The sequence below is a fragment of the Staurois parvus genome, unplaced genomic scaffold, assembly GCF_062004578.1.
Source record: "Staurois parvus isolate SC_StPar_1 unplaced genomic scaffold, SC_StPar_1.0 ptg001653l, whole genome shotgun sequence".
NCBI classification, from domain to species: domain Eukaryota; kingdom Metazoa; phylum Chordata; class Amphibia; order Anura; family Ranidae; genus Staurois; species Staurois parvus.
Window position 1 is genome coordinate 129,689 of NW_028319449.1, and position 13,990 is coordinate 143,678.

A 13,990-nucleotide genomic window follows, 5' to 3' on the forward strand; every position below is an offset into this window, starting at 1 on the left:
ACATTTTATTTTAGGAGTTTCAGTGATTCAGCTCTATATAGTTATTTTTTATAAAGCAGTGGCTCTCAACCTTTGTGAGACCAGGGGCCCTTTGAATTAAAAAAAAAAAAATGGACCCAAAAGTAAGAAGAAAAAGTTGGCCCATTGTCCTGCCAGTCCCAGCAGCGATCTTAGGGACACCAACTGCCCACACAAGCAAGGATCTGCATCAGTGCTCTGTGTGGTTGGTTTACAAGGAGGATTGGGGATAGAGCCATACTGACGTGGCTGTACCTCTCAGACAGGAAATATGAACAAAGCATATCCCTCTATAGTGTGTACTTGTCTCTATTCAGATCACTAAGTGCCATTTCTGTCCGCTGCCTCTTTCCTCTACTATAACCCTGAGTCAATTCTGATACATTTTCCTGACACCAAGATAGAAACCGGTGATGGGGTGGGCACAGCCTGTGAATACAGCCTCAGCTCTGTTCCTTGAGTGAAGGGGGGGGGGGTGTCCCTTCCCTCCAAACAGCTCTCAGAGCTCCCCTCATTGATGTAACTTCAGCTCCCCGCTCCCTGCTTTTTAGAGCTGAGAGATCCTGTGTAAATGCTGCACTTTGAATGGATGTAGGGGAAATACAGTAATAGATAAACAGGTACAACTTATGTAGGAGGATTTGTTTTATCTCTGTGTATCATCTGAGGCCAGTCACTTCCCTGGGTATATGGAAGGGTTTACAACGACTTTAAGTGAATTCAAAATAAAAAGACTAAGCACACACATAATGCAAACATTTGTAGAGGTAACATAATGAAGAAAAAGAGGGCAAAAAGAGAAATTATGGGGGGAAGCAGTCAGTGCAGGTGCACGGGGAAAACAACCGCCATCTCCTAGCGGCTGCCAATCAGATGGGAGGCATGAAGAAGAGTGTGACCCAATAGTTGAGAAGCACTGCTATAAAGAACAGACCATTCAGATGTCAAGAATACTATCAGCATTCTGCTGAACAGAAGAGAGCAACATCACAATGATATCCAATTATGATCTATAGAAGCACCACAATATGGATGGGCGGGGGGGGGGGGGTAAAAAAACGAAACAGAATCGGCATAAACATATTTAACACTTGGCTGCGTTTATTTTTTGAAAAATGTATCATTTGTGACAACTGACACATTCTTTTTTATTATTGTATTTTCTTCTATTACATCTGCACCACTGCAATATATTGTACCCCTTTGCATTATATATTTCATTGCTAACAATTTTAGTGTATATTATTTATTATTCACATACATCACTTTTGTGCATTACATATCTATTTATACACATTGCTGTATTACTATACGCATTATAACATTCATAGGCACCCGTTACACCAAAAGATCATTGTTTTCTCAGAACTCGATTACATAAAATGAACCCTTAGGTACCTTCAAGTGGTTGTAAGACTCAGACATAAATTATGAACAAACCATATCCCTCTATAGTGTGTACTTCTTTCAATGTAGAGCACTAAGTGCCATTTCTGTCTGCTGCATCATTCCTCGGCTATCAGCATGCGTCACTTCTGACAAGTTTTCCTGACACCAAGAGAAAAATGGTGACAGGGGAGAAACCTCCAGCATATTGACAGCCTGAAGGCTGTGTGGAGGGGGGTGTGTCCCTTCCCTCCAATCAGCTCTCAGAGCTCTCCCTACTTAGCTCTGCAGAGTGTAACTCTGAGTAACTCAGAGTTTGCCTCTCCGCCCCCTTTTTTCTGAATTCTGACAAGCTTTATAAATTCAGCACTTTGAATGGATGTAGAGATGAATGTAGATAAATAGGTACAACTTATGTAGGAGGATTTGTTTCATTTCTGTGTATCACCTGAGGATAGACACTTCACTGGGTATATGGAAGGGTTTACAACCACTTTAAGGGAACCTTCTGTATAGCTGAGGAGTTGTAGTATGGTTCACTGTATGAGTCCAATACCCCGGGGCATTTGAAGCAGGTCCCATGTGGCTGGTCTGAATGTGTGTTATATTAGCTCAGGACTAACCACTAATAAAATTAGAGACTAATTAAAGTGATTGTAAATCCTCACCTTGTAAAACAGCCCATTCAGTTTAAAATAGAAATGAAAGGCAAAACGTGTATAGATATAAAAATCCTTATAAATAAATTTTTACATTTTGTCACTTTTTTTTTTATAAGTGATCACATTCCCTCTGTTCTCAGCTGCGTAAGAGCTGGAGGAGGAGAAACAGCAGCATGCTGATCTTCCCAGTGAATAGCTGGGGAGATGTGTCAGGACAGGTCTGATCATTGGAGGAGAAAAGGCTGAGTTCCCAGCACAGCTAGAGAAGTGACCACGCTGTCCTCTCATGCCAAATGTGGTCAGTTTTTAATAGGAAAGCAGAGGGACTGGCAGGAACATCAGGGATTTCACACAAAGGAATCAATACAAAGGGAACAGGATACTTTTTCATACAAGTACATGGTACAGCAGGCTCATATCAGGAATATGAAATGTTGGGGTTACATATTCTTCAACAACACCAGACAAGACGAAAAGTAGAAATACACACCAAGCAAAGAGACATCCGCTTTGGTGGATATACTAAGGCTCTGTTCACACTTGAGCATATTGAAATCATGGACAGAATTTCGGCAAAAGCGCTCAATGAGCTCATGCGGCCTAAAATACCCGCAGCAAAACATGCGACACCAAACGTGCCTGGCTCAGTGCCAGAATTTGGTACATGAGATTCTTTGGCGTGTTTTTGGAATAGTAGGAGGCGCATAAAAAAAAATGGTGCCAAACGTTACAAAAAAAGATGAAAAACATGACGCAGCAGCATCACTCGGGTTCAAACAGGGCCTAATGGTCGGTTCACACTATAGAAACACAGTCCAGATGCATTCCAGGTGTGTTTCTGCTTGCGTGTTTTTGATGCATTTTTAATGCGTTCTGGTGCATGTTTGATGCGTTTTTGACATGTTCCAGTGCGTTTTGTGGCTTTCTGGTTCATTTTTTCCCCGTCTTTTTCTTCAATTTAAATAGGGACATGTGCACTCCAGTGCGTTTTGATGCATTTTACCGCAATCCAGTACAGTTCTGTGCAGGGAAAATGCAGCCTCTTCTCTTTTTTTCTGCAACCGGAACTCACTGGAACTGCAAACACTGATGTGAACAATGACATTGACAACCATATCACCTACTTTTTGTGCGTTTTGGATGCAGAAAAAAAGCAACTGAAATGCATGCAGTGTGAACTGGCCCTAATAGCAGATAGACTGTGCACTTTTCAAGGGCAGTTGCACTCACTTTCCCCAGTTCTTAGTAAATGTGGTAAAGCTTTGCTGATTTCCATCATCCAATCATATGCAAGCAAAAATTTTGCTTTTTTTATTTCTCTTGCAGCTGATTGGATATTCTTTACTAAGGGAAGCTTTACCCTAAGCTCTGGGGAAAATGAGTGCATCTGCACTTGCAAAGTGCACAGTCTATTTGCCTTTAGTAAATTCATCTCAAACAGTTTCACAGTGAAACAATGTTCTAGTACAACCATAAGTTTGTAATTACAACAAGTCTGAATATGGAGGGTGGAGAGGATAGAGGTTGGATCACTAAAGGAGAAAGGTCTGCTTCACATCGGGGCAGTTTTTTTTTTTTTTTTTACAGGAGTTTGAGGTGCGTTACCATTTGACCTCTATAAAACATGCGTTTTGATGAAAGCGCATAAAAGTTGCACCAATAATTTTTTTTTAACCCACCAGACCTACGTGCCTAGGGGACAGCATCACAGTAAACGTGACAAAGCCTAGGTTCACTCTATGAATCGCAGAGGAATGCGCAATGCACTTCACATGCGAATTGGTGCAGTGCGATTTGAGCGAATGAGCTTAAATCATGCCGCATCGCACCAAAGTAGTGCATGCACAGTTGTTGGAATCGCACTGCAACCAGATTGTATGGTAGTTTTGTACCATGCGATTGGGAGCAGGCAAATGCACTACATTTGCGACCTGCGTTTGGGGTGTCGTTAACATTGCACTGACACCTGCTGCAGATCAAGGACAGTGAGTTTTGAATGCGATGCAGGAAATGTGCATGGAACGTGGGTTTCCTGCACCGCATTCTAGTGTGATCCGGGGCTAAAAAAGGTGAAGCAATATTCACTTTTGCTAGGCGAACAGTTCTGCTCCTTTAGTAAGCTGACCCCGCAGCCGCCCTTTCCCACAATGGCAGTTACTAATACTTCTTTGTCTAAAATATGTTGCTCAAACATCACCTCCCTGCGAGAAATCTGGAGGTCAGGGAACACCGACTGTCCAGCCATGTGAATATATAGGCCACATATCCTTGTCTTATGCAGTATGGGCTTGGAAATGTATGACAGATGAAGTCACACAATATGGAATTCTGGGACACAGAGGATATCATTCCCATCTAATACCACAAGTGGAAAATACCTGGACTGGATTCCATAAAACACCCAGCAGGGTTTCAAGGGATCCTGAATTTCCTGCCTTCATAAATGGGGCCCTAAAAGGTCAGACATTTGAACTATATTTGAAAGAAGTTATTTAAAGTGATAGTAAACCTCAGACATGAAATAAGAACAAAGAATATCCTTCTATAGTGTGTACTTGTGTCTATTAGGAGTACTAAGTGTGACTTCTGTCTGCTGCCTCGTTTCACTTCTCTACAAGTTTTCCTGACACCAAAAGAAAAATGGTGACAGGGGAGGGGTCTCCAGCAGATTGACAGCCTCAGCTCTGTTCCTGTGTGGAGGGAGTGTGTCTCTTCCCTCCACTCGGCTCTCAGAGCTCTCCTCACTGAGCTCTGCAGAGTGTAGCTTAAGCTCCCTGCCCCATTTTCTGACAGCTCAGACAAGCGTTATAAATTCTGGACTTTAAACAGATGTAGAGAAGAGAAGACAACTTATGTAGGAGGATTTGTTTCATCTCTGTGTATAACCTGAGACCAGTCACTTCATTGGGTGTATGTAAGGGTTTACAACCACTTTAAGTTACATGGAAGTGATCAGAAGTATGGGGTACAAGAACAAACCTTCATATCAACCACTATGCTGCAACTGACCCACATTGACTCTAAGGCTAGCCATTGATTACACAGTTTTTTCTTTCCTCCAGTCTCGGTTCACACTGATGCAGTGCGGGAAATGCTGCGAATCCTGTGCATTTCCTGCCCCGCACTGCAATCACATGGCGTTCATGCGATCTAGTGTGGGTGCCAAAGTTAAATTAATGCCATCCCCAAATCAGATCGCAAAACGCAGTGTGATTGCCAGAAGTCGCATTGCATAGGTGAGAACACCCATGCAATGCGATTCATGTGCAGGTGAAAAAAAAAGGTCCTGCACCTCTCCAGTCCGTATGCAAAATGTATGGCTCAAATCGCACCACACAGACATTGCATGTAATTTGCACAGGAATGCAGTGCGATTCCTGTACGAATTACATGCAGTGTCCCTCTCCACATGTGAACCCGGTCTAAACCACAGATTTTAGGAAAGAAAATCGCTTGATTGAACACGGACTGTGTTGATGGTGGAATCCCTCCTGCTATGCTTTTGTATTCTGACAGTGGGAGGTTTCCCAGCCATCAGAATGCAATGATCACTGCTGGCAGCTATACCCACTGGTGGTGATCAAATGAGAAAAAAAACCCCCAACATTATGGTTGTACTGAAGTCGATCAATAGATTGATTTCAGCATAACCACCCTGTCCCATAGATGGATCAAAATTTGGCCTGTTCCTGCTGAACCAGCTGAACTTCGAGCCATATATGACTGGCTTTAGACCGAGAACTGATCACATGACTGCTGATAGCTCTCGATCAGCTCAGAGGGGAGAGCAGTGACTATGAGTCACCGCTCTCTGCTCCACCCCTCCAGTGCTCACTAGAGTGCTGGGAAGGAGAGGGGACAAGTGAGGATGGCTTCGTCTCCCAGCCACGTGTCAGAGCCAGTTGTTAATCAGGCAGCAGGGTAGATCCCAACAATATGGTCAGGATCCTTCCATAGCCTGGAGCTGCTCTTAGACGTCAAGTGGGCCGTAGCCCACGGGTCATAGGAGAGCAAAAGAAGCACATTTCCGTGACCCACAGAAGTGTGGCCAAAAAAATCTTTGGGGTTACTTCTCTTTTAACTTTTCAATCAATACAAAAATATTTTCCCATGAGAATTGCATTTAAGAAGATAACACAAAAAAAGTTCTAAGTGTACAATTCACTGATCAGCATTGTCTGTGGGAGATGTGCACCATAAGAACAGACAGAACGATTATATAAGACACAAGGAAATGTAAACAGTTTGTATTATCTAAATTGCTAAAGAAAACAACTTGAATATATATTAATATGACCATACAGAGATACAAAGGGGTTGGTTTACTAAGATGGCAATCAGCTACAAGTACCGACACGCATTGCGGCTGTCACTGTCAATGTGAGATGGGCCACATCCTGTACAGGCAAACAGATATACTGACAGGTCTGTAGGAGTCCTGGATGACACCAGCGATCTGCTGATCTCCGGTGCAAAGCTTTCCAGGCTCCTGCAACAAAAAAATAACAAATGCACATTTTTTCACCTGCAAACAAATAGCATTTATTATTTTTGGTCAAAAGGTGAACTTATCCTTTAAGCTTTAACAAAAAAAAACTTGGAAGCTGATTGGTTTCTATGAGGTGCTGCACCAGATTTTGCACGCGCCAGTTGTAGTAAATCAACCCCAAAGTTTACTTAGCAGCCATTTCAACTTTTTACCCATACAAATCCTACCCAGGGTCCCATTCTCACTATTGCATTACCGCAATGGATACTAATGCACGTTTTGTGCATTGGTGCAATGTGATGCCGCCCCCAATGTGCTTTGCTGTCAGAATGCATTGCATCCAGGGATGGTAAATGCACTTTTTTCACTGTTACACAGCCCATTCAAATGCATGGGCTGCCTTAACGCATTACTTATTATTGCACAGCACAATGCATGTTCACAATAGTGTGAATAGGCCCCTAAGAAAAATTGCAAAGTATATGCCATTACCTTTAATAACCAGAAGGACCTCCCCTCTGTGCCTCCTTGATTTAGCGGCCTATTTAAAATGAAGTGCAGATATCATTATATTCCACAAGGTTACTTCACACCATGGCCTGCATTTTACAGTCCATTCATAAAATGCAGACCATTATTTTACAGTCCATTCATAAAATGCAGACCATTATTTTACAGTCCATTCATAAAATGCAGACCATTATTTTACAGTCCATTCATAAATGCAGACCATTACAGCATTCTGTCCGATTAATGCAGCAATAGGAGATCCATTTAAATGACTTTAACAGGTCACATGACCATGCTCTTCTCTTTGGCATAAACCCCTCTATGTGCAGCTTGTCCAATAAGAGAGCAGTTAATGGCCACTAAATCCCTTTTGCTAAATGGGGAAAGTCGCTGGAAGTAAAACACAAATTCAAGGAAGCTAAGCTCCTAGTAAAAAAGTATAGCTAAACAAGAGAAGTGATATAGGAGGGATTTCTTGACTATTAAAGGCAATAGACACTTAGTAATGCCGATCTCAGGTAGGACTTTTGGGTTCAAATAAGGAAAATGGCTGACAGGTCTTCTTCAAAGGCCATCTATAATGAATAACTATACACCATTCCTCTTTGTGCTATGCTGGTAAATAAGGCCGTGTTTCTAGTGCTGTACAATAATAGGTGGTATATAGGAAACACCCAAAAGGCATAAGGGTGCCTGTCAAAGGCTAGATCAATATATCTACATGGATTAAAACGATTTAGTCATATTCAAAGAGATAACTACATGTTGGAATTATGGATACTAGGTCAACATCACAAATACCCTCCAAATTATTCACTGCTGTGTGAGCAGGAATGAGTCGGGGTACTTTACTCTGGATCTGATATCACTGAAGGCCCTAGTTCACTTTAAAAGGGGTCTATGTGTACAAACTTTTCCGTCTGGATGTTTCACCATCCGCACAGGCACAATGAATTATCACCATATTGTTTGTAGTCTGGTTATCTCCTATGTTTGTTAGCGCCATCTAGGGAACATAATTTTTGTTTATTGGAGGGATTTCAGAAAAATACTGCATTATGACCACTAGATGGAGCTGACAATCATAGGCGATAATCATATTACAAATACAATGATAGCTGGTTGTGCCTGTATGAATGCTGAGGACATCTGCACAGCAAATATTTTATACAAGTAGCGTTAGCATAAAACTACGTTAACAGTCTTCCTGGGATGGAAGTCGCAAAAAGAAGTAGTCCATAGAGGGTCTGAACACCTTACCTTTCCTGAAGAAAATGATGGCGCAGGCTCCTTTCAGTGTTTGTCATGAGATTTAAGACCTAATTATTTGGTTGTGTGACCAACACTGCGGGGTGCCTGGAGCATCCATGAAAAATAAGTATTGAACTATTTCTATAACTCTATACCGGTGGCCTCCAAAATGTGGCCCATTTGTTGCTTGTCTTCACCCAGCCCTTAGGGCATGCTTCCTCTCCCTGATGCAAGACTCTATTCCTCCCACTGACACCAACAATGGGGGCGTAATTGCTGTTACATCAACAACGGGGCACCATTACTTCCTCTGATACCAATGATGGGACATTAATCCTCCAACACCAATGATGGAGCACTATTGCTCCCACTGACACAATGATGGGGCACTGTTCTTTCCACTGACACCAACAATGGGCAACTATTCCTCTAACTGACACCAATGATGGAGCACTATTTCTTCCACTGACAACAATGATGGGGAACTGTTTTTCCCACTGGCACCAACAATGGGCACTATTTCTTTCACTGACACCAATGATGGGGAACTGTTTTTTCCCACTAACACCAACAATGGGGCACTATTCCTCCAACTGACACCAATGATGGAGCACTATTTCTCCCACTGACACAATAATGGGGCACTGTTTTTCCCACTGACACCAACAATTGGGGCACTATTCCTCCCACTAGAAATCCTGGAAGGTCTCTCTGCACACTGCTATATATCCTTGCCAGCAAACTTTGCAATAAAAATGATGCATTTTTAGTTCACACAATGCAATACATGATTAATCTGGCCAACTGCGTCAAAGTAATCCCTTCTGGCCAGTCCTACTCTGCTCTGCCAATGCAAATGCTACTGTGGACCAGGGGCGGACTGACAACTCATGGGGCCCCTGGGCAATAGGGGATTATGGGGCCCCTGTGTCCTTGCCCAAACTCAAAAAAGCCTATGAAAAAGGTACCAGGGGCATCCTACTCACCCCGGGCCCTCGGGCAGTGGTCAGTCCACCCCTGCTGTGGACACAATGCCACGATGACTGTCTTCTATCTTTAATAGAATCTTGCTATATGTATTGCTTTATGGTGACCACATGGTGTATGATATTGCTGCCAGAAATCACTGTAACATTTTCTGCTAAACTTTGAAATTTTATTTTGGAAAAAACAAAAACAAATTGGTCATCTTAGCCCAAAATGATGTGATTTCACCTTTGATCCACCTATTGCTTATATAAACTGAGCATGCTTGTCAACATCTATGGAATGGGATGGGGAGAACCTGACATCAGACTGCTCTGGGGGAACACAACATGGAATGTGTACTACTATTAACATCCAAACAGGACATTTTGTAACCCCCCCCCCCCTCCAGAAAACAATGAAAGCTCTCAGTTATCGTTTGCTGATCTTCATCCAGTCTAACCTAAATTGTCTACATTGCACAACCATCTAAAGTCTGTAGGTCCCTTTAGTTTGCCAAGACTTGTGAGTACAAAGGCATGGAAGATGCATGCTCTATGGTAGCCCATTATCTTGCAGCACTGGGGTCATTGGTTTGAATCCAAACCAGGATGCCACCTGCATGGAGTTTGCATATTCTCCTTGTGCTTGCATGGGTTTACTTCTACACTCCAAAGACATGCTGGCCTCTTTTTACAATTGGCCTGTGTATGTGTATGTATGCATGTAAGATAGGGACTTAAAACTGGCCACAATTTTGGCTGGATCCTGATAAATTTGCTCCATGGGTGGTCTAGTTGGCATCTGATTGAAAAATTGGAGGAGGCAATGGGAAACTGTCAGCTGAACAGCACCTTCATTCAATTAGATGCAGGTACTGCTTGGATATTTTGACAGCTGTCAGAATAAAATAGCCAGAGAGGGAGATTTGCCCACAGGCCGAATGGAAAATACCTGTGTGTATGGCCAGCTTTAGATTGTAAGCTCCTTGAGGGCAGGGACTGATGAATGTATAATATGTAAAGCACTGCGTACATTATCAGTGCAAATACAAACCTGTAATAAATAAGGTCCTCTACAGGGCTACACGGTCAGCCTGACACCCAAATCTATAGTCTGATTAGCTGAACCCATCTTGTGAGCGCAGAGTATACACCCTGAGATGTTTAGAAGGCAACCTGTCACCCCTATATGTCAACTTTTCTAAAATCTGCTTTGGGATGTATAGTTCATTCTAAACATTGACTCTTCATTTATTTCAACTACTACTGGCTACTAGCTAATTTTGTAGTTTTATTAAAATGATACATTTAGGAGATCAGCCAAGTATGTGCCCTAAATTGTAGTAAAATATGATTTGCTTTACAAAGATACTTGGAAAAATGACTAAGAAGCCTATTATTTATACACCAACCTATATTCTAGGTAAAGGACAAAAACTGTTCATCAGTCATATGAAGGTGATCGGTAGATAATTACCATCCCCCCTGACAGTCCCTGCTGAGAGATCTGTCTACACAGGAGCTCCATGAACACCCCCGGATGATGAAAGAAACATCATGAAGTGTCTAATGTCCCAGCATCTGCCTGTCAGGTGACACATTAATGTCCCCATCACTTATCGTCTAATGGCATCATGGCCAATGGCAGCCGTCAATTATTTTCTTACAGTCCTCCTGGTCAGGTACGGTTCATTAGACGTGTCACTGCAGCCAGTGAGTATTACGGCTCTCAGGATTACAGATCTGAACGCTGGGGCCCCACAATGCAAACACACTGCCTACTGGAAGAGAAGACCCCTCTATCTGTGTTCCCAAGTCACTATGAGGATCACGGGAAGGTTGTAGTATGTCCATCACAGGTCATTATGGGGCCACAGGAAGGTTGAAGTATGTCCATCACAGGTCACTATGGGGCCACAGGAAGGCTGTAATATGTCCATCACAGGTCATTATGGGGCCACAGGAAGGTTGTAGTATGTCCATCACAGGTTATTATGGGGCCACAGGAAGGCTGTAATATGTCCATCACAGGTCATTATGGGGCCACAGGAAGGTTGTAGTATTTCAATCACAGGTCACTATGGGGCCACCGGAAGGCTGTAGTATGTCCAGCACAGGTCACTATGGGGCCACAGGAAGGTTGTAGTATGTCCATCACAGGTCACTATGGGGCCACAGGAAGGCTGTAATATGTCCATCACAGGTCATTATGGGGCCACAGGAAGGTTGTAGTATTTCAATCACAGGTCACTATGGGGCCACAGGAAGGCCGTAGTATGTCCATCACAGGTCACAATGGGGCCACAGGGAGGTTGGTGTGTGCCCATCACAGGGGGGCTGCAGTGTGCCCATCACAGGTCATTACAGGGCCACAAGAAGGCTGTAGAAATCCTATCATAGGTCCCCCTGGGGCCACACGAAGACTGCAGTGTCTTCAAGTTACAATGAGGCTTTAGTCTGTCCATCAAAGAGAGGCTGTACTGTGCCCATTAGAAGTTATATGGAGGCTGCAGTATTACCATCACAGGTACCCCTGGGGCCACAGGGAGTGTGTACTGTGTCCATCATTACAAGTAGGCTGTAGTGTGCCCATAATGGGTCACCATGGGGCCACAGAGAGGCTGCAATTTGTCCATCACAAGTTACAATGAGGCTGTAGTCGGTATGGTCCCCCTGGGGCCACAGGGAGTGTGTACTGTGTCCATCATTACAAGTAGGCTGTAGTGTGCCCATCATGGGTCACCATGGGGCCACAGGGAGGTTGGAATTTGTCCATCACAAGTTACAATGATGCTGTAGTCTGTCCATCACAGGGAGGCTGCAGTACCCCCACTACAAGTTAAAGGGAGGTTGTAGGGTCCCCATCAGAGGTCACTTGGGGGCCCCAGGGAGGCTGTAGATTTTCCATAACAAGTTAGAATGGGCCATCATAGAGAAGCTGCAGTGTTCCTATCACAGGTCCCCCCTGGGGCCACAGTAAGACCACAATATTGCCATCACAGGGCCCATGGGGTCACAGGGCCAGAGCCTGCCTGTTGCTGGGCAGGATGAGCTGACTACGGCTGCAGATGCTGTCCCTCCTCATGTCCAGGGTGTGGTCGGTCAGTCCCTGGCAGAAGTCGGGTGAGGTGACCCGGCGGAGCAGGCGGCTACAGGGTGCGGTAGGAGAGCCCCCGCGGACCGGCCCGTCCCAGCTGTGCGCTCTCTGTATCCCGGACTCGGGGACCCGGAGCTCCTCCTGCTGCCTCCATCCGTCCTGTGTGCCGGGGTGAGCGGAGGAGCAGCTGCTGGAGGAGCGGAGGAAGATGACGTCCCGGTCTTCCCGGCGGTGTGAAAAGGGTCGGGCAAAGCGCTCCAGCATCTGCCGAGACAGCGGCTTGGGGCTGCGGAGCTCTTCTCCTCCCCTGCGGGGCTCCGGGCTGTGCGCGCTCAGTGCTCTCTCACACTCCCGGTGTCCGGAGACCCGGGCGGCATCCAGGGCAGACACCCCGGCCCGGTTAGTGGCGTCTAGGCGGAGCCCGAACCTCTTGTAGGAGCGGAGCAGGAAGATGAGCTCGGCGCTGTGCCCGCAGGAGGCGGCGTACATGAGGGCCCGGTTCCCCGCCCGGTCCGCGATCTCCGGGTCCGCGCTGTGCTGCACCAACAGCTTCACGGCGTCCAGGTGACCCAATTCACAGGCCAGGCTCAGCGCCGTCCTGCCGCCTCGTCCTGCCCGTTCACATCGGCGCCCTTGTCCAGCAACAGGCGGACGAAGCGGCCCCGGAGCTCGGCTTCCCGCAGGCACACGGCGTGCATCAGGGGGGTCCGCGCCTGCTCCCCCGCGGGGGTGTTCACTATCCTCCGGTCCAGGGCGTCCAGCACGAAGCGGGCCAGGTGCACCTTCCCCCCGTACATGGCGTCCAAGAACGTCTGAGTACCCGAACTACGCCGGAGATCCCGGGGCCGGAGCATGCTGAGCGGAGTGTGTGAGAGACAGCGCCGGGAACACCGACATTTATACCGCCCCGGTCTCCATGGTGACCACGGCCGTGATGCTGCTGGCCGGGGAGACTCCTCCGGTGTCAGAGAGGGGACACCACCGGGATCAACCGAGGACTAATACCGGGGGAGAAATACCGGAGGGTCCAGGGAGATCCCCGCCAACACCGACCTCGGTCCGCTCATATCTAATATCAACCGGACAGATCCTCTCCTCCATCCTCTCCGATTTCATTTCTCTCTTCTATATCCCCCTCCCCCATCTCCGTGTCTTCTCTCTTTTTTCTTCTTTTCTTTTTTTTCCCTGAATCCTCTCCCTTTTCTTTCTTTCTATTCTCTTTGTCTCTCCACTTTCTCTTCCACTCTTTCTTTTTTCTCTCCCTCTCCTCTCCTCTCCTCCTCTTCTTCTCCTCTTCTCTTCACTTCTCTCCCTCTCCTCGTTCCTTTTCTTCTCTCTGGTTATTTTCTTCCTCACTCCTCTCTTCTCTATTTTTTCACTTTCCCCATCTCTTCCCCTCCTCTTCTGTCTTCCTCTCTCATTTCTTTCTTTCCTCCATTTTTTCTTTCTTCTCTTTTCTTCTTATTTCTTCACTCTCCTCTCTTCTTGTCTCTCTCTTCTATCTAACCTTTCTCTCTCTTCTCCTCTCCCTTCTCTCTCTTCTATTACTCTCTTCCTTTTTTCCTTCTCCCTCCCTCCTCTTGGTTTTCTCTTTCCTCCCGCTCTTTCT

The 13,990-nt window shown here is 45.4% G+C and overlaps 1 protein-coding gene across 1 annotated transcript; it reads right to left on the bottom strand.

The window, feature by feature from the left end:
* Positions 1-1,097: 1,097 nt before the first annotated feature.
* On the bottom strand, positions 1,098-13,888 carry ANKRD63 (ankyrin repeat domain 63). Its single transcript, XM_089663311.1, is given in 2 exon segments — positions 1,098-12,986; positions 12,989-13,888. Coding segments are annotated over 2 exon segments (936 nt in total). The 5' UTR covers positions 13,236-13,888; the 3' UTR covers positions 1,098-12,297.
* Between the last annotated feature and the right edge of the window lie 102 nt (positions 13,889-13,990).